This window comes from Squalius cephalus (genome assembly GCF_949319135.1).
Source record: "Squalius cephalus genome assembly, chromosome: 3".
Lineage (NCBI taxonomy): Eukaryota > Metazoa > Chordata > Actinopteri > Cypriniformes > Leuciscidae > Squalius > Squalius cephalus.
Genome location: NC_137124.1, coordinates 34,275,147 through 34,303,146, shown reverse-complemented (window position 1 = coordinate 34,303,146; position 28,000 = coordinate 34,275,147). Strand labels below are relative to the sequence as shown.

Below are 28,000 nucleotides of genomic sequence, written 5' to 3'. Positions count from 1 at the left end.
TTGGCAAAAAATATGTTTGACAAAAGCAACTGAGAGAAAAAAAAATTCAATTAGCCTGTCTCCCGATAAATAACCAGTTATATAATCAGATGTAACATTTCAAAAGTCCGCTTTTAATATCACATATCAATCCTGCTTACGGTATAACACAACTGGTTAAATAAATTACTTAAATATGAAAATCTGTTCTTTGAAAATTTGTTATAACAGTTTCTCACACACACACACACACACACACACACACACACACACACGCACACACACACACAGAGAAAATACAAAAATACATACAAAGTAAACTATAGGCATTATGTCTAAAGCAGAGCAATATGACTCCATTTAAATACAAACAGGATTTGCGAGAAATAGAATCAGACACATTATGCACAACTGGTGTTTAAGCAAATGTGTTGTGTATGTGTTTAGCAGCTGTCTCTAAATGTGTCTGTGTATATGTCTTACCATCAGGCTCCAGAGGTGAGCTCCCACAGTCCAGTCTCATGACGATGGGTGCGAAAGCCAATCTGCCTTCCACACAGTGTTTCCTAATGGTCTCCAGGATATTGTGAGGGAAGTGGATGTGCAGGTCACACAAGAACACTATGCTGTGACTGTCCTGGAAATTACATGTTATACCATCACCAGTGCTGGGGGTAGCGTGCAACAAGTAAAATGCTTTGTGTCACCGACTTTTTGGAGAAAATGTGTAAATATGTTACATATGTATAATCACTTTCACATTTTTTTATAATTTAGATTTAAAAAAAAAAATTACATTATGTTCTGTATAATTTATGGACAAATACAACCATAAACCTAATATTTCTCCATAATGTACAGTGTAAACAAAGATAACTGTAGCACATTTTGCACATCTTAATCACATTTACTTCAGTGTTTTTTTTAATAATTATTTGTATGAATGAAAATTATTTCGAGTAAATCCTACACCATTTTGATTTCTCAATGTAGACACTAAACTACTATTGCAAATTATGTCAGGTGGACAAAGATTGGCAGACACTAAAACACCACCTTGGAACACTAATAAATACCTTCTAGAATTAAAGAATTAAAACTTTAATTCTGGAAGAGTTAGATCTTCAAATCAGCTAAAAAAAAAACACTTTCCATTAAAAGTAATGTAATTACATAATTAAATAACATTTTTAAGGAGCACCACAATAACTTTAAAAAAATTTTTTTATAATAGATGTCACAGTTACATTCAGTTTTTGTTTTCATTCAGTCCTTTGTCTAGTTTCCCGCCACTTATGTGTTGCCATGGTTACTGATGTGATTAGTCCTCTTAGTTCAGCTGTGTCTCCTTATTAACCTTTTTTGTGCCACTACTTAAGTTCCTTTGGTCCCTCAGTTAATTGTTGGTTGTTGTTTGTGCACTAGCACGCTGTTTTGTTTGTTGCTTGTTATTCTGAGTTCATAATAAAGCTTATGTTCTTTTATAATGATCTTTGTCTTCTGTGGATCTAATCGTTACAAGCTGTTGACTCACAAATACTGTAAAGTCTTTTATTTTTTCTTACCTTTATGTTGTCCACGCCCATCTGCAAACCAGACGATCTCTCGAAGTTCCCTTCACGTCTCAGATACTCATACCTACACACACACAGCCAAGAACAGGAAAAAAACAGGGTTAGGTTCTCAAGTACAAACAGTTTGTGCGTCCAACAACAGGACTCGCATGAAGGCAGGGATCTTCTAGAAGACATATGCAGGGACACCTGCTCAGATAAAAGTGGAAAGAAGAACTCAGTATTCACCTGGGCACAGTGCTCTCCTTCAGTGCCTGCTCCACATCCATGTCTTCGCTCTGGAAGTCAACGATGATCACGCTGAAATTCTCATCCTTGGTCTCAAGGTGCAGGAGCTCCATATCTGAGATAAACTGCTGCACCCAGCGAGCCTGATTCTTCACTGCCACAGAAGACATCTCAGATGAGTGGCTATGAAACCGTAAGTTTTATGTCTTTTATGCAAGGCTGCATTTATTATGTATTCAGAAAAACAGTACAAAATGTACGACAATTCAAAATAACTGTTTTCTGTTTTAATATGTTAAAATGTAATTAATTCCTGTGATGGCAAAGCTGAATTTTCAGCATCATTACTCCAGTCTTCAGTGATCCTTCAGAAATCATTCAAATATGCTGATTTGGTCCTTGAATACAGTTTTGCTGCTTAATATTTTTGTTTAAACTGTGATAAAAAAAAAATTCTGGATACTTTGATATAGAAAGTTAACAAAAATAGCTTTACTGTCTTTGATGATCAAATGAATGTGTCCTTGATCAATAAAAGTAATAATTTCTATTAAAAAAATCTTACCGACCCCAAACTTTTGAAAAGTAGTGTATCAGATTATGGCTATAATTGAAATGATCATTTACAGGTCAAGTCAGTACCCATTTCCCAAAAATGCATATAAACAGGAATTCTTATTCATTATAAATACCTGGTACAACAAAGTGTACCATCACGTCATGTCTCCATTCTAACATGGCTGGCTGGCAGAGCAGGGGTTTGGCCCAGCTGGTGCTCCAGAGTGTGATGTTGTGTGTTTGGGTACTGGAGCCGCTGGGTGGAGGTTTTTTGGAGGGTCTATGGTGGGACGAGGGCATAGTTCCCTCTCTGCTCTCAATTCCCTCCTCATGTCGACTGCGGTGCAACAGCAGATAGATGTAGTCAGACAGGCGCACCACTCTTTTTCCTCCCTCCATCAACAATAGTTCCACCAAATAACGGTTGCCCCTAGCTGAATCTCTCCGCTTCTCTACATTTACAATTCGGACCAAAGTGTAGATCCTGATAGAGAGGCAAAAAGAAGAAACAGTTAGAAAAAGAGACAGCGGTATTGTAAATAGAGTCAACTTCAAAGAGACAATGAGGAATATGTGCATGTAAAATATAAGCACATACTGTAACATCACACATCATGTTTAATCTAGTTGTGTCAGGGGTAATAAAGCTTTCCCATTTGTTATTCGATAAATCTGCATAAAGCGGCCCACTGAGAAAGTGCTTAACAGCAGGAGCGTTCAAAATGTACACTTGAGCTGCAGGCTCAGCAGGAAAAACCCACACAAATATTTAAAGGGGTCATTTTTTTCACTGTGGTCCATATTGGTAGTAAAGTTGTCTACATCTAAAATAGTCATAATTTATTTTGTAAATACATTTTATGCCTTCTGTATAATTATTCATAGTATTAAAACCTTTTTTTCTTCTTCTTCTTCTGCTGTATCTTTAAGACTATTTAAACGCTGCCTTTGCATGAGAGGGAGGTGTCCGATTTGTGAACAAACTGTTCTCCTAACTCAGTTCTTTTCATAAACTGGTTGATTTAGTACACAAAAACCTGAATGATTTCCAATTCTTGAGTTCAACTCATTGACTCATTGATCCAGTCATAGAAGTTCATCAAAGGTGAAGTAATCAACAACTAAAATAATTCTCATACAAAACTATTGAATAGCTTCAGAAAACTTCAGTATAATTCCCAGTTAATATGGATATCTTTTATGGTGAAAAATAAATACGGAATGCACTTTTATTTTGAAAGGTCCAAGTTCATTATTTGTAAAATTGACGAAAAATTAACCAGCAGATCCTTCAAAATTTTGTAGAAGAAAGAAAATCATACTGGTTTATACCAACATGAGGGCATTTAATTAATGACAGAGTTGCTATTTTTGGGTGAACCATCCTTTAAGTACTGTATCTTCATTTGCTCCCACACACTCACCCTCCATTCCGCTCGTTCAGCCTCTCCATGTACTGTGAGATCACATCAACGACCTCGTTCTCGGCGAGCTGCAGATTTCCTGAGATGTTACACCTCAGGTCGTTCCAGTCCGACCTCAGCAGCTCAAAGTCCACAGGATTCACGCTGAAGGTGCGCTGCCAGTTGATGGCCTCCTCTTTCAAACTCGGCCTCACTTGGGCCTCCTCGTAACTGTACTCGGACATCTCTCCTTCTTCAAGACCCCTGCTCTGAGGAGCCATGTCCGATCCCTCAGGCATTTCCGAGACCTTTGTTGGCTGCACCTCCGGAGGCCGGCTGTTCTCAGACGAGTTTAGCCCAGGGTGGCCTCTCTTTTCTGAGCTTGACGGGGGCACGCTGTCTGGATCTGATATGAAGGCGGTAGGGTCGCCCTTATTATGAGGCCCAGGCTCTGTAGGCAAGGAAGGATGGCTGTGCTTTAACAGGGCGGTTTGGGTGGAAGTCTTATGCCCCATTAAGGAGAAGTCCGGCCATGGGAGAGAAGCAGCGGCTTGGGTTTGTAAAGACCTCCATTTTGAACTTAAATCCACAAGCCTCTTGGTCTTTCTAGATTGATGAAGGAAGACACCAGGAAACACTTCCACAGGAGGCTTTGGTCTGCTTACTGGCGGACGGGGTCTAGTGATGTAAATTTTGTTGGTATTAGTCTCTTTCTCCACACTTGTCCCAAACACAGGCTTGCCTGCGCTACCTATAATCCTATTAGCCAAAACATAGAGAGAGGACTTATGAGGAAGCTTAAAGGGGGATCTTCCCTTCACAGGTGGACTAACAGTTTCTCTAAGTTTACTCCTGTTTGGCAGTCCCGAGTCAGGGAGTTGCCATGTTAAAAAACGGCCTTTCTGAACCAGTGCAGGTGTTTGGGAGTACCTGTGCTCCTCGCTCGCTTCCGTCTGTTCATTTAGAGACCCACTTTGAGACTCTAATGCACCTGCACTACCCTTTGCCTTTCTTTGCCTTATTTCTGTCATTTCATCATCCACCACCAGAGTGTGTTTATAAAACCTCCCCCCTATAGTTATTTTACTCCTTTCTTGCTCTTTTAACTGATTGTATTGCCTCTCTTGCTGTAAGACGTGGCTCTTTGAACCCGTGTCTAATCTATCAGGCTTTGAGGAGGCTGTAATCCTTGACGTCTGATAGGGTTGACTGGTCCTCCTGACTGGCCGGTTGCTGGAGTTGATTGTCTCCTCTGGGTCGACACCCTCTTCCTCCTCCAGGAAATCTGTCAAAAGAGACGAGCCCCATCAAACTAACACCCTTTAAATAATTAATATAATCTGAAATGAGAATTGCTTAATGACATGATTCAAGAGTCGGTGACATGTGTTGCGATGTTGATAGAAATCTACGGCTAACCATTATCATTTCCAGGCCTTCCAATAATGCTGTTGCACACAGCATGTTGCAGCAGTCCAAATTGTGTGGTAATTTTTGACACACAATGCACTTGAATTATATATGAAATGGAGCCACTCATTAGGGAAACTGCACCAGAACAAAAATATTTTCCTCAAATATTTTTGTTTTAGTGGCTTAATGTAGGAACTTTGTACTAGGGGTGTCGTAATATGCCGGCATTAACGATAAGCATAAAAAAAAAAAGAAAGAAAGAAAGAAATATTGTTCTCATGTTAATACTACGCATATGATAATATCTTAAATAACCCAGTACCACTGTCTGTTTGACACTCCAACAAAGTAGGTGGCGGTACTGCACCTTGACGCTGTTTGCCACCTGTCATAACATGGGGGGAAAAGAAACGACGCAGTGTGTAGCTACTGCCGCACAAAATCATGTCAAAGGAGATAACAGACAGAAAAAGCAAGACTGCCTGCACCCCAAAAAAGTAAGTTCATCAGTGAGGGATTTTTTTATATTTTTTTAAGATTCTGTAAAAAAGACACACAATTGTTCAACACTATGGCTATGAACTCTCTAAGTTTCCCGACACTCATATTTTGAGTTTGACTCAAAAAAATCATGAAATTAAGTTAAAGATGAATTTGACTTGATAAATGTTTTTCAAGATTTCTATAGCTATCACAATACTATTTTTACCACACTTTTTTGGGCATGGTAATTGTGTAGTTAAACTCTGATATTGTGCCATAATATAGGTCTTTGTATCAGTAAATCAAATGGTATCTTTCTAATAGTGTAACATAAACCATGTAATGATCCTAATAAAGTTGGTGGCCAGCTGTTTTATTTACTCTTCAAAGCCCATTTCTACTCACATTTGGCGTCTGGCCTGTGTTAATTTTGAACCTTGGGAACACACATGTCGCTTGGCTCATTACAGATGTCATGGTGAGATTTTAAAGAGAGGAAACAGCTGCTGAATTCTTATCTGTTATTAAGATCCCAGCTGAACACAGACCATCAGGTTTGGGGAAGAAAACAGGCTGGTCATCCTCCTCCTCATCCATCTTCATGTACTTATAGAAGCCAAATCTATATGACAATTCAAAAGAATGACAGGGCCATGCTTACCTTTTTTATTTATGCATTTAGATATTGACTGATTGCCTAATTTCTTGTCATGATCAGTTGGGACTCATACTTTTCTAAGTAGACAGGGGACTCTCGGTAGAAGCATTTGTTCTTTTTCTCCATATGGGTAAGTCTGGTGAAGTCATTGGGATATACATAGGAAAGGTAGACCTGGTTGAGAACACATACGAATATGAGAAAACTGGTAGTGATTTTTGGTACATGCATAAATATTATGGACAAAATTATCAAATAAGACAATTGGAAGAATTAAAAACAGTGACTGTAATTGGATAGCATGAGATATAACAGATGCACCACCCCTGTGTTGAACAGTAATGGCCAAAAGAGGGCACTGTTTGCTCTAAGCTCAGAAACATATTCAAAGAGATATTTAGATATCAGTGGTTCTCAACCTTTTTTGGGGGACCACTGTCCAAGACAATATTCAAAGGCCAAGATATTTGTGGCTGCAATGACAAAGCTGCTTATTTACATAAACTAGGAGTGGCACACTCCTTAAAAATAAAGGTTCTTTGTTGGCATCTATGGTTCCACAAAGAAACTTTAACATCCATGGAACCTTTCCATTACATAAAAGGTTTTCTTAAGTGGAAAAAAGTTATTTAGATTTTTTAAATGTACATGATTTCACAGTCATATTCATTATGATATGTTTTATTTTAATCATTAAAACAAATGATCACAGCTTGGCATCACTAGAAAATGATATTGTATATACATTTTTAAAGAATTAAAAACATTCAATGACTTTTTCCGGTCTAGAAATTATGTTTTTAAAATTCCCTCATATATCCAGTGTGACAGTTGTTGAGGGAACGAATTGAAATGAAAAATATGATATCAGTTAACATCTTTATTTTTAGCTGTTTATTTTAACGTCTGCTTTGTTTAAAAAAAAAATTAAGCCATCATGTGGCCCCCTTCGGAAGTGTGCTGAGGCCCCCTAGTGGGTCCCAGGCCCCTGGTTGAGAACCCCTCCACTACATTTTCATGAAAAGTTTTCAATATCCTACTTATAAAACTAAATAATTATTAAAAATGTTATAAAATTGTTTATCAGAAATTAGCAGCTAAAAACCTGTTTGGTGAGACTGTTACAACTTACAAACTGCAGGCCTTGATAGCGTGCGATAGGGAAGTCCTTCACCACATACGTAGGAGAGTAGACACACGATGGCAGAACATTCTCCAGCCTGGACCGATCTATCATGGGAACTAGGATAACAAATATGTCATCAAATGGGACAATTCACACAATTTGATGGGACAGTTTAAATAGCTGTTACAAATAGCTGCTCACCACAAACATTTTAGCAAATTAGCTGGTTTTCATACAGATTCCCAATGGCTTCCATTCATCACTATAAGCTTGCGCATTTACATCCACTAAATGCACCTCAGTCCTGACTGTCACATATTCCGTGGTGTTGCTTCTAACAAGCTGACATTATATCTACAACACCATATGGACCTACCAGTGCACTGCAAAGCTTCCACACAACTAGCAATTAAACATTAGCACAACTGCAACCCACTGTCTATCCAGATAGATGGCTGTTTTTGTTCACCAACCACAGCCATACATACACGTAATAGTGTCACATATGAACAGTTTAGAATGAACATGCAGGCATAACATACATGTAGACTTTTTTATTCAGTGCTGATTGAACCATCATTTCAAAATTAGCTGTCAGTTCTATTACAAGATCATCATGAAAAAATAAAATAAAAATAAATAAATTATATACCAAGTTCTGGCACTTCCAGGACAAGTAATTATATATAATGTCAGAAAAAAATTTGTTTCAAATAAATGCTGCCTTTTGAACATTCTATGTGTTCATCAGCACAGCACAAGGGTGTGACTAACCTCTCTGATCCAGAAACCTGTCACTCACTTGAGATAACAGCAAAAGCAAATGACAACAATCCAACCAATCCAATCAAAGTCCCATGTTTTTTCTCATTCAAGAAGCCATTTCACTTGGATATAATGTCACAATAGAAACAAGAAATGTTTCAGTACTAAGTCATCATATTAAAATAATTTCTGAAGGATGATGTGACACTAGAGACTGGAGTAATTGCTGCTGTTCAGCTTTGCCATCACAGGAATGAATTAAAATGTAAAATATATTAAAATTGAAAAAAATCTGATCAAATAAATGCAGCCTTGGTGAGCATAAGAGATTTTCAAAGACATTAAAAAATCTAAACTTTTAAACATTAGTGTAATATGATATGTTATATCAATTATTTACTAGGCAAAGAGTAGTATCCAGATAGGCAATGATCGAACTAGAGGCTCAGTTCGATCAGGTGAAATGGATGATTCACAAAGGAGAACAGTGAACTGAATCTGTGAATTTGCATACACACCATTGGGAATACTCACTCTTGTAGAAGGTGTCTCGTGGATCTGGTTTGAGCATGTCTGCAGAATGTGTCTCTGTCCGGTGCTTAACCTGTAGAGCGAGAGAGTGACTGGCCAGTGTCTGTGGGATGTGATGAACACTGTTCATCTTCAGACTGGATTCATCTGTCAAAAACACAGAGAAGAGAGAGAATAAGGACAGTGAGAGACAGCATCTAAATTTAAATCAGCTGTCATACTAACATTCAACAACCTGTGCTGTTAGTTTGCCATTATAGAAATGGTAGCATCATTGCAGGAATATATCGCTGAAAAATAAATGGAGTGGCATACTTTATACTCAGACCCCTGTAGTGTAGATACTATTGCAATTTTTTTTATTATATGTTTAAAGCATAACTATCAGCATAACTATATGAATGAAAAGTTGAAATTAAAAATAAACATGAATTTTAGAATTGTCTAAATACCAGAAAATAGCAATATACTGTAGTACTAATACATGATTTAAGAATGATCCAACTTCAAAGAGAAATTGCATTTACTTGCATTTCAATGTAAGCAAGAATATCTGACTATCTTTAGAGAGTCACATGATCAATGCCACAAATGTAATAATTTGATTAGTGACCTATAATATTCATTTAGCAAAAAATATCCTTTGTTTTAATCCTAAAAATCCCAAATTTTACAGGTTTATTTTGAATCCTAGATTTTCCACATGGTCCCACACTTTCAAAAGGTATGTGTTAACATGATTATTTAATGTGACAAATGGGCATTAACTTCCATTTAAAAGTTTGGGGTCAGATATTTTTTGTTTCCTCAAAGAAACTGATCATTTTATTCAGCGAGGACACCTTAAATTGATCAAAAGTGACAGAAAAGAGTTTTACATTGTTACAAAATTAATAAATGTTGTTCATTTGAACTTTATATTCATCACAAAAAAAATGTTTTGTTTTTTTAAATCAGTTTCCACAAAAACATAAAGCAGCACTACTTTTAATATTAATAAGAAATGTGTCTTGATCCTCAAATCAGCATATTAGAATGATTTCTGAAGGATCACGTGACACTGAAGACTGGAGTAATGATGCTGAAAATACAGCTTTGCCATCACAGGAATAAATGACATTTTAAAGTTATTATTATTGTTATTTTAAATTGTAAAAATACTGTAAGGATGGATTTCTGCCAAGACTGAACTTGAGAATCCTTACCTGCAATAAAACAATAAAACTCACTCATCTGGAGAGATCTCAAAGAAAGAGCATAAGACAATGCTTTGCCCAGACTTCTCTCCTCACTTATCTATGAGCCTCTTTCTACCTACACCCCTCCTTTCACCCTGGCTCAAGTCATTGAAAGTTCACTAAGAATGTCGATAACACATATCTTGTGTTATAAGACGTATCTTGTAAATATATAGTTTTTTTCTCTTTCATGTTTGGTATCATTTTAAATGTCTCAAATTAATTTCACAGCATTCACTTATATTACGTGAAAGATTGAAAACTTAGGAGAATTCAGGAAACAAGATGCTTGCTGCTTGTCACCACAACTGCAAAGTTTAAAGTGACATTTCACTGACACAGAGCCAAACTGCACCAGAGAGGAGGTGAGTTATGGACTGCATATTTTAGTTCAGCTTTTATAGCATTACATCTTTACACTAAATCTGGAGCCAGTACAGACCATCAATAAACATGTTACTCTTCAACACTTTCCACACTGTTAGGCTTCAAATTCAAAATCCAACCTCCCTCTGGGAAACCTAATTTCTGGTTGGATCAGTTTCATTTTATTTTATTATTTATTTTTTTGTATGGACACTTCCCTAAGGCATAAAGAGATGCAACCAGGCTCACACACACTTCCCGTGCTTTAAGACAATCCCTTAGAGATCAGTCTATGGGCACTGAAGCATGCAGGTGTGTGTGTATGTGTGTGTGTGTGTGTGTGTGTGTGTGTGTGTGCGCGTGTGTTTGTGAGAGGGAGACTATATTCATTACGGCTTTTCTCCTGACATTATGAGAGCTCACAACAGTGTCTGCTCAGCTAGCCGCTGATGAAAACACACTTTAATTAGTCATATCAATCTACTGCAAATATGTTACTGGGCAAGTATAAGTTATAGTCTATCAGTCAAGTTATAGTCTGTCTACACTGATGCTAGAAATGCTGAAAGAAAGCACGTGGTACTGACAGAGGGATGAAAAGAGAAAGTATAAAGGGATAGCCTAGAGTAACATCCAATATGAAGACAAAGAACAAAGAGATGGAGCAGAGTTGTGCCATTATAGGCTAAAAAGACTTTGACTTTGACTGATGTGTCCGTTGATGCTGTTGAAGCTTTAAAGCTTTAGTCATAGGCCATATGGCTTTATTGATTATTGAACAGACACATAACAAGCTAATTTAATTGGACATAAAATAGAATAAAATCTCAAACAAACTTTCTTCTATTTTGTCTCTGCATTTCTCCTCTTTCTAACTTGCAAATATTACAAATATTGTTGGCTCTTGTAAGTCGCTTTGGATAAAAGCGTCTGCTAAATGCATGTAAATGCATTTGTCCTTTTGTTCATAATTTGCAGATGTTTTATCTTATTTTTGAATAATAAAGGTAAAATAACAAACTGGGCAATACCCTTAAAGGGATAACTTTGTATTTTATCTACTCCTAGTAGGTTCATATTAGTACCTTAGAGTACAAAGATATCACTTTAAAGGGGTCATGATATGATAAATCAAATTTGCCTTGATCTTTTGACATATACTGTAAGCTATTTGTTCCATTAAAACATCCTATAAGTTTCATAGCTTAAAGACATTTTAAGCTATGAAACTTTGTTTCATTACCAACAAAGCATTTTTTTTAATCAAGCTCCCAAAACAGATTTTTTTATATATTGTGGGATTTGTGATATTACATGGGCAAATACATTTGCATATGACTGCCTCCAGAGCAAGACATCGATTAATAGCTTTACATCATTGCACCATAGGCTCCACCCGCTGGCATCCAGTCGCTTAATGGCTGACACTTGCTTACACAGGATGTGAGCATTGCATTAAAAGCAAATAGAACCCATTATAATCACTGACGCTGTCTACACTGGATAGAGTTGCTATACAGATGCTTTCTCATGCACTCCAAGCACTTGAGTCTGCTGACAAGAGGACAAAAGGAAGAGTAAATGGAAGCGTAATGACGGGTTCAGACCACATGATATCAGCCTGATTTAGGCACAATCCATTTGACCTAAGTTGTTGTGGAGGTTCATAAACGACAATGGCCTTCGGGATGCAAGAATGATCGTTTCATCTCGTATAGTGTGTCAGTGGACGCTTCACGACATGACAATCAGTGACGTTGCCCAATATGAGCACAGATATCTTCCTTACACAGCTTTCAAACACAGCAAAACGAAAGAGTAACGATTGTATTGGTGATGCTAGGTGGAATTATGCAATGGAGGAAAGGTTCATGGAGCTATGGCAACAATTCTCCTACCTATATGTTGTTTTGTCCAGGGACTACCACGCAAATTATACCGGAAGAATCTCAGAGACCCGGTGAGAACTGGAATTAGCATTAGGCTAGTATTGTTTGTTTATGCTCTTGTGAAGTCAATCGCTAATTCTGCCTTCTCAATGGCATCACGCATGTCGTTAAAGACGACTAGCGATGATTGGTCGGGGAGCAATATGAAGTCTGACATGATTCTTGTCAACGACACAAGAATTTAGTAGTCAAAATTGCATAATCTGACACAGTGACTATCGTAACAGACAAAGTACTGTTTAGTTTATACCTGGCACAAAGGAATGTTCAATTTGACGTGTCCTGTTTAAACAGCTAATACACTAATTTCTGTGGAGATATCCGAAGGATACCACTGCCAGGAAAAAATGTTTTTATTATTGGTGTAATGATTGAGTAAGAGGATTGTATGTTTGTTCAGAGAATTTGACTGCAGATTGTTTTGTAAATGAGGCACAGTGTAATGGAGAGTTTGCAAAGAAAATGTTGTTGACAAACGAAGCAGCCGACTGTATTGGATCTGGAAAAATTCTAAAGAAAGGTAAAAAGATAAATAAAAATATACTAATAAAACAAAATGGTACAAATAAAGTGCAGCACATGCATACAGTGACTGTGGCATCTTTAAAGGAGCTGTATGTAAGAAATGTATTTCAATTAATCATAAAATGGCCCTGATATGTCACTAGACATTAAGAAATCATGTTCATTTCAAATACTTATATCACTGACAAAAGTAGTATGGCCAGGATATTGTCATTTAAAAAGTGAAGTTGCAGCCCTCAACTGATGTTGATGTTGTCATCTTGTGTTTTGGCCTGAAGCGCCGCCCTCCATCTATCTACCAATCACGAAGTCAGTAGTGTTTCTGAATCCGGGTTGCCAGCTCTGCTCTAGTTACCACAGCTGCAGATTCAAACTGCAGCCTACGTTCCTGCTGGATCCTGCAGCCTATCTGGCAACCTCGAGTCAGGGGGAGGGGGAGGGGATACACCGCTCTATACAGTAATTTGAAAGTGATTGCAGTACCAGTTTTGGCCACAATCTTACATACAGCTCCTTTAAGTATAGGAAAATTAACAAAACATGTCAGTGCAAAGAAGAGCAAATAGATCAGAGGTCTTCAATCCTGCTCCTGGAGGGCCACTGTCCTGCAAAGTTTAGTTCCAACCCTAATCAAACACACCTGAATCAGCTCATCAAGCTCTTCAGAATCACTTGAATATTCAAAGGCAGGTGTGCTGAAGCAGGTTGGAACTAAACTCTGCAGGACAGTAGCCCTCTAGGAGCAGGATTGAAAACCTTTGAAATAGATGATAAACTTAGTGTATGAACTTCTTATTCGATTCATATTAATAATAACAGAGGAAAATGTCTCAGGGTTACGTATGTGTCATGTCGCTGATGCAATGGGAAGCCTTCAGAGCGTGGAGGTGTCTGAACCATGTGTGCCACATGCCAAGCTCCGATTGGTCATGGATGATGTCATGTGACGCCACATAGTACGCGACTACATTTATATAAGGCGCCTGCATGATTGTCATTCAGATTCGATTGTCTGAAGAAGCCGCACAGGCGTAATTGAAGTATGGCAACACAAAGCATCATCTCGTTCCCATCTCAGGGAACCGGATTATGTACGTAACCCTGAGAAGTTCCCTTTCGAGGAAACATCGACGATGCATCATGTCGTAGACACAATGGGAACGTCAATGACCATGCCACCATACTGAGAGGATGCCTGCATCACAGATGTGAAAGTTGCACAAGCACCAACTGTAGTTTAGGAATGGGACAACCCAGCAGCACTTGAGAGCCCAGGGTTGACTAAACATCCACAACATAAAACCTGATGAATGTGTGCGGAAAGGACAAGATTGCCACAGCACAAACATCTTGCAAAGACGCACCCCTTGCCAGCGTCATTGAGGCAGCCACACTCCGGATAAAATCATCCTTCACACCTAGAGGCGGAGCAAGACCACGCGCCTCATGAGCCGCATTTGAGACTCAATGAGAAATAGTTTGTTTGGAAGCGGTGGAACCTCGGTCACCAAAACATACAAAGAGCTGATCAGTCATAAGCCACTGGCCTGAACAGTGGACGTTTGTTTTCAGGGCCCGGACTGGACAAAACGTATTCAGTCTCTCTTGTTCTGGAGTATCAAACAGATGAGGGGAGAAGGATTGGAGAACAACAGGATGGAAGGGAGATGAAGGCACTTTTAGGATGTAATTTGGCCTAGGATGCGAAATCACCTTAACTAGTCCGGTGGCAAAACCGAGACAGGACTCTGCAACTGAAAGGGCGATGAACAAGACCACTTTAAGGGTCAAAAACGTCTCAGAAACTGACTCCAAGGGTTCAAAGAGAGTATCCAACAACCCTTCCAATACAATTGACTGTGGTTTGCAAAAGGCCTATGCAGAGTACTGCGTGAGAAAAAAAAATGTTTACAGTTTCAGTTATACTACTATATTACACTACTATATGATGTTGAATATAATGTATAATAATACTATGGGAGAATATTTGTGGGTCCTGATAGTAATAAAATATTAATATTATTATTTTAAGAATTATAGAATAAAAGAACCTATCTTCTTTATTTATTTAAAATATCGCAATAATATCGTATCACAAATTCAGTATTGTGATTTGTATTGAATCGTGACATGGGTGTATTGTTACACCCCTAATGATCAATATAACCATGATGTAGATGTAATAAAAACTAAATAAAAAATGTAATTAAAAGAAACGTTTATAAATGATAATGAAATGAAAAATTATGAAAAAAAACAACAAAGCAAATGGAAGGGAGACTGGTTCATGAAGGTTCACCATATACTCTATCTCTTGTTAATAGAGCAGAAAGACAGTCAAAGTTAAACTTCTCGCTCTGGAGATCTCCCTCCATCTGCATCTCCCAGATGGCATGACTAGAGAGAGAAAAAGAGTGTGTCTGTGTGCCTTACATACGGTGCGGTCTTCCTTAAGGGAGTGGTCTGCGTGATTAATGATTAGGACACTCCGGAGTTGGCTCCGTACTCTCCGGTGAGCTGTGTGGGATGGCGGTGGAAGCTAATGCACATCCCCCTCTCCCTCAGCTTGTTAAGTACAGTAAGGATTTAATCGAAAAATTGCTTTCGTCTCAAATAATTATGTAAACGAAGCAAAGGAGGGCCATGGGGATTGTCTTTCTTCTTTCCCCTCCCTCTCTCACTTTGTGTCTCTACTTCCTCTTAAAAGCATGTGTAAATTAAAGTCAGTTCCCTTGATGAATAGCAGTAATTTGAAGGGGAGCGTGTGAACATATGTAATGCTTGATAAGACGATAGGCAAAGGAGTACAACGTACATGCTGACTGTCACAGCAAACACAGGAGGCTCAGGGGAAAGTGTTTTCTGGTGATTACCTAGTTACCACTGCCTCCATTTAAATGTAAGTGCAATGTCACTTTTCACACAAACAGCAGAACTGCAGAAGCTGTGATGTTCAGAGGCTGTGAATGTGAACTGCAATATTCAGATATGATTGCAAATGGCAGAGTTTGCAAATGTTACTCTCGAGAATTCATTCCATTTTCTGTTTTATCTTCCCTGAAACATGTGCATGTATATTTAGCATGATAAAATCTCTAAAAGGAAGGAGGATTTACCTGTGTACAACGAGATATAAGCTGAGTCAATGACATCATACTTCAGCCCAGGAAGGAAAGGTCTCCACTGCAAGAGAAGAGACGGACAAAGAGGTGTAAAAAAGAGAAAAGTCTGCTGGGGCATATTCACAAATCAGTTGCGACACTTTGCGATACAGGATTTCAGGGCAAAACAAATGCCTTATTCCAGGGCGCTTTATTCCATCTAACCACCTGGAATTCAGTTCAGGATGCTAAAAATTAAATGAATAACTTTTGAAATTAAAAATGTTCATAAAATTAATAATTCACTAACCACCTGCCATCCAGATTACCTATTTAACTATATAAAACTAAAAAAAAAAGATTAAAACTGGGCATATGTTGATTCATGGTGCCTCGATAGCAGGATACTGGCAGGTGATGTTGTACAGTTCCAATAAAGTATGGTCTGAAATAGTACCATACAAAGGCCAGATTTACATTATATGGTTCAAGTGACCCAATTCGGATTTTTTCCCTCCCATGTGGCACAGATCGGATATGACCCAAGAACATGTAAGCAGGACAATACGTGCGTTTGCGAAGATACATGCATTTGCGTCTTCCATGAAAGTGGACAGATCAGATATTCCCCTGTCAATGCGAGTCATCCGTCATTGGAAAAGCGATGGTGGCGAATGACGTCAGTTCAGGTGGACACCATCTGTGATCACATGACTCTTTTCAATGCCCAGGCTGCAACAAGGGCACTCCTCTCTTTCTCCGCCTTAAGAGACCAATGTTTTGCTGACCTCTGAAGATGGTGCAGAAAGCTAAAGCTTGTATTGTCATTTAGTCTGCGTCCATTGCAAATCACAATGTTTTTACTTCCTTTTCGGCCTAAGCTTTACCCGGTCAGTTCGTCTACCTTGGCTTGTTTTTTGTATAGTGTATTATGTATGCCAAGCGCAAAGTGTAAATGCAGATATCGGATATGGGTCAGTTTTAAAAGAATATGTAAGTCAACATATTATATAGTCAACATATAGTCAACAAATCGGATATAGTCAACAAATCGGAATTGCGCATCAAAACCTGCAGTGCAAATACGGGCATTTTGTGTTTAGCACAGACTTTTGCCATATTTGTGGCATTTACATAATTCATTTAGTGAATCGACAGCTTAAACAATGCAGACAGCGAAGGCAAAGCAGGCACAATTCATTTTTAGAGAATCCCCCTCCACCCTCACTGTCTTTCTGCTTTCACCTTCACAATGCTCTGGGACGACACTGGCTCTCGAAATAGATGGGATACAGACACATAGCAATTTTTCTAAAGAGGCTCTACAATTACAACATCACTTCTCGGCCACTCTTATGCAAGAGGTCAATTTAGCAATCACATAACAAAAAACTCTTATCACACTGATCTTTAGAATCACACACTTCCACTCTTTCATTCGCACACCAATGCTACACTACACAACAGCTTTCAGCATTTCAGACTGTACAGTTGAACAAAGTAGAGGGAAGAGATACAGAGAGAAAAAGAGAACAAAGAGAGGAGAAAATATGAGAGAAATTCATTTGAATTTAGAGCAGTTTGATGTCGACATTGCTTATAGTTTGACAGTTCCAGGCCCAGAAAATGGTACATAATAGAGAAGCAGTGTCTATCAAACTCACTGTCTTTGCATACTAATCGTCACAAGCACACACTCAAAATATGAGCATTTAGAAAGATTATTTGACTCAATTATGAATTCGCTGATTTATTTGACAGTCGAGGAATCTTGAGAAAGACAGTTAAGTGCCAGAATCAAACATGTAATACGTACCCTTACTTTTAACACACTGACGAGGGTTAGTTTTGGACAACACAACATAAACATCCACACACCTGAATCAGTTTTCTTCAGTGTTTAGTATTCACCCTGTTGTTCTGCACAGCTTGTGTTTCTCAAGGTCAGATTTGCCTTTCGGGAATCGATGGAGTGCAGTTACAGCACAATGTCAGATCTGAGAAGTCACAGATGCCTGTTTGCCCCCAGTGACATAATACACACACGCGCACATACACAAACATATCCATGCAAACAATCATGCACGTTCCCACACCAACAAATACACACTGATCAAGGACTAGATAGGCAGCCAACACATACTGTCCTTTATCACTGTCTATATAACTAAAAAAAATCTTTAGTAACACTTTAGAATAAGGTTCCATTTGTCAAAATTAGTTAACTACATTAGTTAACATGAACTAACAACGAAAAACACTTGGTTCATGTTAATTTCAACATGTACGAATACATTACTAAAATCAAAAGCAATAACTGTAAACATTATTCAATGAACTTTGACTAAAAATGAACATTGTATTAGTATTAACTAACGTTAACAAAGGTTAATAAATACAGTCCGCAAATAACTGTGTTCAGTTAAAGACAGTCTCAAAGCTTTGCAATCCCTAGAAAACAACATGTAGCTTGCATAATGTTGCACATATTGCATCAGCTACATATTTATTTCTCCTTTGTATTGACGATGAATAAAATTGAGCCCATTCACTGTTGACTGGCAGCACCATCCATAATAGTTCCTACTGCAAATGTCATATTGGATAGTTTCTGGTCAGACTACATCAGACAGGCTTTATTAGATCTTTGTCCTTACAAAGCCTGGGGATTCTGTTAAAATGCTAATCAGTCTCAGAATAACTCTCAAAGCAGCCATGAAAAGTTTAAGCACATATGCACATCACAGAGGTTATCCTACCTTTTCTGATTTAATAGCTGAAACTGGGGGCAAAGGGGAATCTTAACGTTGCAGTGAGCCTAAAAACATCGAACATCTAAAGCATCTCGAGTCAACTCGACAGTCTAGCTCACTGCACTTTTGTTAATAAATGAATTTCTGTGTTTGCCACAGATAATTAGCTGTTTTTGCTTTTTGGTGTCTGGTCCCTGTTGACTCTCTAGCTGAGAATACCTCCAAGTTCAATGAATTTATTCATTGGGCTCCTCTCATGTCTTTGAACATCCTATTCGCTCTGCAGTGAACATTAAATAAGATGTGAAACACAGATGCGTCATCTTGGGCCGCCTTTGCCTCCAGGCACTGAGAGTTGTGCAGTGCGGATTTGGGTGTAAAAAATAATAATAATAAGTGATACAAAGTTGTGCAGGAGTGACAGCTTTTTTTATGGTCACATTAGCGTTGTGAGTAGATAAATTAGTTAGATTAAAAAAAAAAAAAATGTCTCTTAGACTAGCAGGAAAGACGTAACAATTCAGCAGACAGACTTTGAGCAGAAGTGAAAAATCTATAGACAATGACACCAAATCCTTTCTTTCCAATTAACAGCTCCACTATCTGTACTCTGTGCTGATTGTCCAGTCAATTGTGTGAAATAAAAGGGTCAAACCAACTGAATTACTCAGTTGTCTAGTTTGTTCTTTTGTCTGACTGACATTAGATGAAGTTCTACATTCTTATTAATTTATCTAAATATTATATCATAAAGCAACAAAGTGATCTAGGGGTCATGAATTAAGTTTACAAATGAGGCTGCTATTCTAAGAAGCATCATAATATGCAGAGATGAGAAAGATTTATGAACCTGAAACATTTATGAATTCACTTTTGTTCTTTAGCCATTATTGATTATACAATGTTAGATTTATTCATTCAGCAGATGCTTTTATCCAAACAGCAACATGAGAAGTATGGAATGCCAAACCTGACTAAATAAATAAATAAATACATAAATATACAAAGAAATGTAAAAAATAAAAATAAAATAAATGAGTAACTTTTATTTCCTTATGTATAATTGTATTTTTTCAACATTTATTTATTTTTTAATTAATTTATTTATTTCCACTTTTATTTATTTTCACATTTATTTATGTATATATGTATTAATGTCTACATTTATTTATTTATTTCTATATTTCTTCCTCTGTATGCTAATGAGGGGTGTGTGTTTTACCTCAGACATAGCAGTCGAGCTCAGAGTGGCAGTGCTGAAGCTTTGAGGCCACAGTGACACCTTGTGGTGTGACCAAACCAAACGTAAGAGGTTTGTGGACGTGCCTATACCAGGAGGGCAATCATTCGGAAAAAACTGAAGCTTCCCCGGGCGCCGCCATTGATTAGCAGACCATCACCTGCATTAGCATTCCATTGACTCCCATTCATTTTGGCGTCACTTTGACAGCGAATAACTTTACATCTGAGGCGTTTAAAGACTCAATTTTTCCATTATTTATTTCTAAAGAAACACGAAAATGTATGAAAGGCTCCATTACCTTGTATCTTACGTTATGGCCCCGTAGAAGCAGTTTTTGTAAAAATAGGCTAACGATTGCGTCATAACCATGTGACTCTCTGTCGCACAGTAGAGAGATTACCGTATGGACAGGAGGAGAAGCTCGCGCGCAATCGGGGGGACGTGGAGGCAAAATGACAAAATAGGGAATGAATGACTTAGAGATTGGCAATATGGCCAAAATTTTATAGCACGGTTTATGTCCTTTAATATCACCCTAACTGTATATAGGTTTACCATACATAGGCCTACTCTTTATTCCGGACATGGCCGTAAAACATCAGCCGGTCGGGATTTCTAAAATGTCTTGGCACACATGAACAGAAGCCGCAGACTCTTTGACACGGAAGCGCGTGAAATTATCCACTATTAATCACATTTCATGTAAATGTGCTGGATGAGGCTGATAAGAGCTTGTGTTTATTGTCGATGAGACTCGCACACCAGCTCAGAACGAGGAGAGAAACCAGCTCACATTTTACTGTTTAAAGTCTAAGCAAGCATAGGCTATTGATCAATGCGTTTGAAACGCGACTGCAAATTCAGTTCACATTTTCTAATTTTACATGCGCAACATGTGACAATTCAAATGCTTAAAAATATAACGCATATTCTAAAGATTCTGCTCTTAGATACTGATTAATCACACGTCTTAGGCTAAATCATCAATTGGAATTATTTGGGATTAAATCAAACAAAAGGAGCATCATGTAAGCACAGCTGAGACACACATATGCCATGCATTGTAGATACGTACACAGAAGCTAACTGACTTACACATTTTTTATTTCTTTATTTTTTTACCAAAATGTATTACTACTTTCTGAACACCCCACAACATTAATGACATATTTAACTTCCAGAAAAACATATTTTCCCACCTCAGGCATCAAATCCCTATTATTATTGGTAATTATTTTAAGATATGGGCACTATTAGTCTTCAACCCCGTTATGGACACTATGGGAGCTCTCTGAATATGATTATAAAATATATTTGTAATGAAATCAACATTTTCCTATAAATAAGATGTCCCTCACACTAATTCAGTAATTGCAAATATAAGTGTTACATAAAATTTCACCCTTATTCTGTACTAAAGCCTGACATGGGCACTTTTTGTGACAGCAGTCTCATCATTTTTGATCAAAGATGTGGCTTAACTTCAGAATTTGAACTCCTGGTATTCTTATGAAGGCTCTGAACATTTCAGACTGAGTTCAACAAACATTAAATTACTTTTTCATAAACTTAAAAAATAATTAATAAAAATGTAGGTGTGACGGGGTTGAGACTAGGGTAACGGTTGAAGATGGTAATGGGATTGAAGAGACAAATACAGCTTAACATATAGTTTGTTTTGTACTCAAATTCACTGTAAGATTTTCTATAAGCACTGTGTTTCATTGTGTAACAAAGAAAGACAACAGATATAAATTGCAATTGCAACTGAGTTTTATTGACCTGACTGCAGGAAAAACAATAACATAGTACCTACATTAGAACATTATAAAATGACTGAATATGACCTCATAACTTGTGTGCTTTTTTGATGTGTGTGTGTGTGTGTGTGTGTGTGTGTGTGTGTGTGTGTGTGTGTGTGTGTGTGTGTGTGTGTGTGTGTGTGAGCGTGTGTTTATGCATTTTTTTGCATGTGCGCGTGCTTCGTGGCAAAGAAGTAACGGGGTTGAGTGTGACAGGGTTGTGATTTTTTTGCTCAAAATGACCACTGCTCTACATGTAGCGAATAACAGGAGAGCACATGGCATGCATGATATTAAGAAATCATGTATATTGTTGAAATAACAAAGATAATTTTCACAAGTAATAGATTTATATCTTTATTTGATGTAACATGGTTGAGTCGTTGAGCTTGACAACCATAATATCACAATCCTAAATAAGTTATAGTTATAAAAGAAGGAGGTAACTTGCCTGTGTCTGCACACAATGTTGTTCAGAAGACTTATATGATGTTAATTCCTGTTATTAATGTCACATAAGGATCTGGGGCCGTATTCACAAAGAATTTTAAGGCTAAAAGTAGCTCCTAACTGGCGAATTTAGGAGCAACTCCTAAAAATAATGGGCGTGTCACTCCTAACTTTAGGACTCCTAATTTTTTTTACTAAGAGTAATTCACGAAGCAATTCAAGTAGCACCTAAGTCTGGGACAGCTTAAAAGAAGTCGAGAGGACTCCTAACTCACTAAGACCTATTCACAAACCGCTTTTTGTGGCATTTCACGTTGCGGTGTTTTGAAATGCTTATGCGGCGGCGCCAGGAGCTTCCAATCGCGAGGGAACAATTTTGCATTGAAGGCATAACTAGGGATGCAATAACGCCACCAACAACAACCAAAACTAGGCTACAACTCATTGCATGTAAACTAATTGTAACATATCATTGTGAATCAAATTAAAATGTTCTTCTCTTTGCAAATGTAGGCAGAGGCATATAGTGACAGATTAATTCAATAATGTTGCAAAGATATTGCATCAATCCATATGTTTCATTAGGCTACTTGGCTATTTGTTTTGCCTTACTCTTTATTCATTTAGGCTATTTATTCAGTTATTCATCATCTTCTGCCCTTCGCACTACTTGTGTAGCGCACGCATTCTCAGATCTGTCACCTGTCACTCATCATCGTAGGGGAGGTGTTTGGAATCATTCCCGCATTACAATCATCAGCCAATCAAGGTGGTCACTTCAGTCAAGCTCGTGCATGAGTAATGACGTCATCCATAGCAACGAAGACTCACTCTTAGTTTAGGAGTTGTCATTTTTCTTTACTAAGAGTAGGTCTGAAAGGCGTTGTGAATAACTTTTAAGAGAAAACTCCTAGCTAAAATCTTTTAGTGCGATTTAGGAGTACTCCTAGTGGTAAGATAAGATGCTTTGTGAATATGGCCCCTGTTCATTATTTTTATGGGGGGAGAATGATTTGTGTAATGGGGTTGAGGGGTTACTGAGGTACGGAACTAAATAATGTGATTTGAATTAATAATCATGAATTTAATTAAAAAAAAAAAAAAAACATTACCAGCAAAAAAGCACATATTCATGGGAATGGCAAAATGTATGGACTTTCATAGTACACTTTCATAGAAGGCCATGAGGGACATGACAAAGTAGGTGGTGTCAACTGAAAGAAAAAAACAACATAATTTCTAATATAACTAAATGTATGTCATTATTTTTAAACTTTATTAAAGGAGACATTTTAATTAATACAAAAAGCTTTTAAAAATAAATGTTGGTGACCCAATAGATAAAACACACTTAAAAAGGTCAGAGGGAATCATACCGGTTTCGTGGAATGACCTACTATTTAATACGTTTTTTTTTTTTTTAATACCCCTGGAAATCAATTTATAGCGGAAATATCACCTCTTTATGGAAAAGTTTGTTCTTATTGCTGTCAACATTGTTTTTGGAAGATACATTAAAAATGCAGTTAGCTTCTGTGTATCTACAATGCATGGCATGAGATGTGTGTCTCAGCTGTGCTTACATGATGCTCTTGTTTGATTTAATCCTGAATAATTCCAATTGATGATTTAGCCTAAGACGTGTGATTAATCAGTATCTAAGAGCAGCATCTTCAGAATATGCGTTATATTTTTAAGCATTTGAATGATCACATGTTGCAATGCGCATGTGAAATTAGAAAATGTGAACTGAATTTGCAGTCGCGTTTCAAACGCATTGATCAATAGCCTATGCTTGCGTAGACTTTAAACAGTAAAATGTGAGCTGGTTTCTCTTCTCGTTCTGAGCTGGTGTGCGAGTCTCATCGACAATAAACACAAGCTCTTATCAGCCTCATCCAGCACATTTACATGAAATGTGATTAATAGTGGATAATTTCACGCGCTTCCGTGTCAAAGAGTCTGCGGCTTCTGTTCATGTGTGCCAAGACATTTTAGAAATCCCGACCGTCTGATGTTTTACGGCCATGTCCAGAATAAAGAGTAGGCCTATGTATGGTAAACCTATATACAGTTAGGGTGATATTAAAGGACATAAACCGTGCTATAAAATTTTGGCCATATTGCCGATCTCTAAGTCATTCATTCCCTGCGTAACCTGTACAGGCACGTCCACAAACCTCTTACGTTTGGTTTGGTCACACCACAAAGTGTCACTGTGGCCTCAAAGCTTCAGCAGTGCCACTCTGAGCTCGATTGCTATGTCTGAGGTAACACCCCCCCCTCCCCTCCCCCCATTAGCATACAGAGGAAGAAATATAGAAATAAATAAATGTAGAAATAAATACATGTGGAAATAAACAATTATACATACATAAGAATTTATTCATTTATATACATTTATTTGTATATTTATTTATGTATGTATGTATGTATGTATGTATGTATGTATGTGTTTATTTATTTATTTATTTATATATTTATGTATATATTTATTTATTATTAAGTAAGGTTTGGCATTTCATAGAGAAGTGCTGTTATACAAAGCTCCATAATTGACCAGAAAAATACAAGCTCAGAAATATAGGTGAAACCCCTGACCCTGTGAAACAACAGAAAGAGAATGGTACAGTTAAGTATGTGCATTAAGAGTAGAGACAGTAGAGATAGAAAAGGACAGGTAGAAAAGGACTCAGCTGTTCTGATGGAGTTGGTAAGATTGATATATGCACTGACAGGTTCGCTGAAGACCAAACACGCCACTGCTTTCTGAATCATTTGCAGTTGTTTGATTGTGGATACAGGATGACCGCCTAAAAGTGCACTGCAGTAGTCTAGTATAGAGACGTTCAAGCAGCATGCTTAGATAAGAATGGTCCGATTTTACTGAAAAATCTATGTGCTTGGATGATACTCTAAGTTCAGAAATGTTGTGTGTATCTAGAAGAGTAGGGATCCAAGCACTGAACCCTGAGGCACCCCGTGGTAGCTGACTTTCCTGCTATTTTGTTAATCATATTTAACACAAAGCTAAATTTAGTTTAGGAGAAATACATATATAATAAAAAAGTGTGGAATATTAAAGGGGATAAATAGTTAAACAAATTAAATAATGTTAAATAATGTTAACTTACATAAATAACATTTATATGGAAGGGGGAGAGAGAGAGACAGAGGGAGCAACAACATCTGTTATCAAAGGGGCTTGTATGGAAATGTATTGTATGTACATTTATGTAATTATGTATTACAAATATATGAATTTTATACAAAGTATGTTTTTACTTAGGGGGTTCTATTCATTCTCAAGTTTGCCCCTCTCAAGCAGGAAGAACGCAAAATTATCTAATCAATTTTAATCTATTTGTTTTCTATTCCATTATCAGCTCTCTCCCTCTCTCTCTCTCTCTCTCTCTCTCTCTCTCTCTCTCTCTCTCTCTCTCTCTCTCTCTCTCTCTCTCTCACTTTGTTTGTTTTCTACTTTCTATCTTCTCCTGCATAATACAATTACTGAGATGCGCTGGCTAAACTCTGCATCCTTTGGGTGCAGTCTGGAAATAATCAGGCTATCAAAGAGGCTGTTATGCTACTCAATGATATTGTAATGATCAGAGACACAGTATCTCTAAATGTTTAAATGGGTAATGAGTTACAAAAGTGGGCTGATAGATGCCTGTTTGCTGTGAATATACTATTTTTTTTGTTTTTTACAAAATTTTACATGGTTAGCACTGCAGCAATAATTCTGACTCAGCCATTACCAAGAACATCTCTGTATGTGTTTTGCAGTATTAAGTGACGCAAGCCTTGGAAAATATTTCCTTGACTTAATTTGCTGTGTTTCTCATCTTCTCTATTATTCAGCTTTAAATAATGCAATAACTAAAAGAGGTAGACCATAGAAGACCATAGAAGCATAAGGGCACATAAAAGCTTTGGTGGACAGTCTAATGGTAAGAAAATATACTAAAAGGTAACAAGATGTCCTGGATAAAACAATATCAATAAAATGGTTTTATATACAATTTCTACACACTATCACATAGTATGTTTCATTGACACATTCACTTAAGTTTTATTGAGGACAGTTCAACATCTACAGTAAATTACCAGAATTTTCCAAACTCCGGCTCTGTACTCACCCCCACCTCCACATGGTCTGAACCTCTGTCATCTTGCTTGTGCAAAACCTCAAAGTAGTATCGACGCGAGGACATAAGACTGCAGAGAGAGAGAGAGAGAGAGGAGGGAAAAGGAGGAGAATTAAAGTGAAAGAAAGAGAGGGCAGGGGACACTCTCAGAGAGGTATGGAGAGAGACCAGATGAGGAAAGAAATAAAATAAAAAAAAATTGGCCGATGCAAAGATGAAAATAAAAAAAATCACAAAGCACCATAGGCACCGGAGGATGTGTACATTGTTAGTGACAGAATCACTAAGGTGCCTTATCTCCTCAAAGAAGCACTACAGTCTTGTTCAACTACTAGAAAAACATTGGGTTACTTACGTAACCCAGGTTTCCCTGAGAACAGAGCAAGGTATCTCACTATGGGAAACGCACCCAGGCGTGCTAGACTATGGAAGCACCACCAATTACACCACGTCTGTCTGAAGGACGGACCAATCACAGCTTATGACAAGGAGCCCACCCCCTCCCTATATATACAAATGTTATCCTTGAAACAGCATTCTAAGCACGCTCTTCCCCCGTGTTATGCGAGTAGGGAAGCTTGGTGAGATACCTCGTTCTGTTCTCAAAGAACCGAGGTTACCCAAGTAACCTAACGTTCTCTTTCAAACAATCGCTCGGTATCTCACTTTGGAATGATATACAGAAGCCAACTCCCATAACGCATGCTTTCAGAAGCCACCGAACAGACCCAGCAAGAAAGAAAGATAACCTTTCAATTCTCTAAAGAGCCAATATTGAGAACTGCATAAGCCATAGAAGGCGCAGTGACATCCAGACAGTAAATTCTGATGATCATCTGAAAACCAGTATGAGGGGAAGCCCAGCCTGCCGCTGCACAAATATCTCCTACTAAAATCCCCTTAAACAATGTCCAAGATGCATTCACACTCCTTGTAGAATGAGCCCTTAAGCCTGCCGGGGAATGAAGACCCATAGAAGTATAGGCCAATTTAATTGCCTCTACCATCCAATGGAAATGAGATCGACTTAGCCTTACATTGAGTGGCCAATGAAATGGATAACTGATCATTCTTCCTGAGCGATTGTGTCCTGTTTACATAATGTGCACAAAGTGTGCAATTTCCGCTCCTCCAAAGAAAATGGAGGGGGGTAAAAGGCACGCAACTCCGAAGCAGAGCAGTTATAAGCTGAATCACTGACTTTGGGAACGAAAGCCAGGTTAGGCAGCAGCGTAACCTTGCTGTCATCCAGACTAAAATTTAGACATGCTTGAATGGGATGTAACTCACCCACTCGCTTAGCTGAGACTAAAGCAAGTAGTAAGATTGTTTTCAGAGATAGGAGCTTAACATGAACACTCTCCAGAGGTTCAAACAGGGCCCGAGTTGAAGCATTCTTCAAATCAAGTCCCATGATGGGACCAGTCGCTTCAACACTGGTCTCAAACGCTTCACTCCCTTCATAAAATGCATATAAGCCTTCCGCAAGCAGCTGCTGGTCGAAAATCAGAGTGGACTCCATATCCATAATATCCCCCCACAAAGAAAGATCCCACAGGGGAGAGGGTTGGACCCCCTTTGCCGAAGGAGGGACAGAAGAGAGAACAGGATCGTCTTTAGAAGATGCAGCCACCCGAAGCCTTCTTTTCAAGATCCTGGCTGGCATTACACGACAGTGCACGCAACTCTCCGCATCCACCAGCG

The 28,000-nt window shown here is 38.0% G+C and overlaps 1 protein-coding gene across 3 annotated transcripts in view; it reads right to left on the bottom strand.

The window, feature by feature from the left end:
- b4galnt4b (beta-1,4-N-acetyl-galactosaminyl transferase 4b) overlaps positions 1-28,000 on the bottom strand; it is a 91,488-nt gene that overhangs the window by 1,772 nt on the left and 61,716 nt on the right. For 2 of the 3 annotated variants that reach the window (XM_079866067.1, XM_079866069.1), the window contains 11 exons: positions 26,288-26,366; positions 15,913-15,979; positions 8,722-8,865; positions 7,429-7,538; positions 6,370-6,470; positions 6,187-6,260; positions 3,764-5,027; positions 2,474-2,823; positions 1,782-1,935; positions 1,545-1,617; positions 463-616 (listed from right to left, as the gene is read on the bottom strand). In XM_079866067.1, coding sequence (XP_079722193.1) covers positions 463-616; positions 1,545-1,617; positions 1,782-1,935; positions 2,474-2,823; positions 3,764-5,027; positions 6,187-6,260; positions 6,370-6,470; positions 7,429-7,538; positions 8,722-8,865; positions 15,913-15,979; positions 26,288-26,366 — 2,570 coding nt within the window. The remainder of the gene's footprint in view (positions 1-462; positions 617-1,544; positions 1,618-1,781; positions 1,936-2,473; positions 2,824-3,763; positions 5,028-6,186; positions 6,261-6,369; positions 6,471-7,428; positions 7,539-8,721; positions 8,866-15,912; positions 15,980-26,287; positions 26,367-28,000) is intronic. The other variant, XM_079866068.1, reaches the window with a different exon arrangement.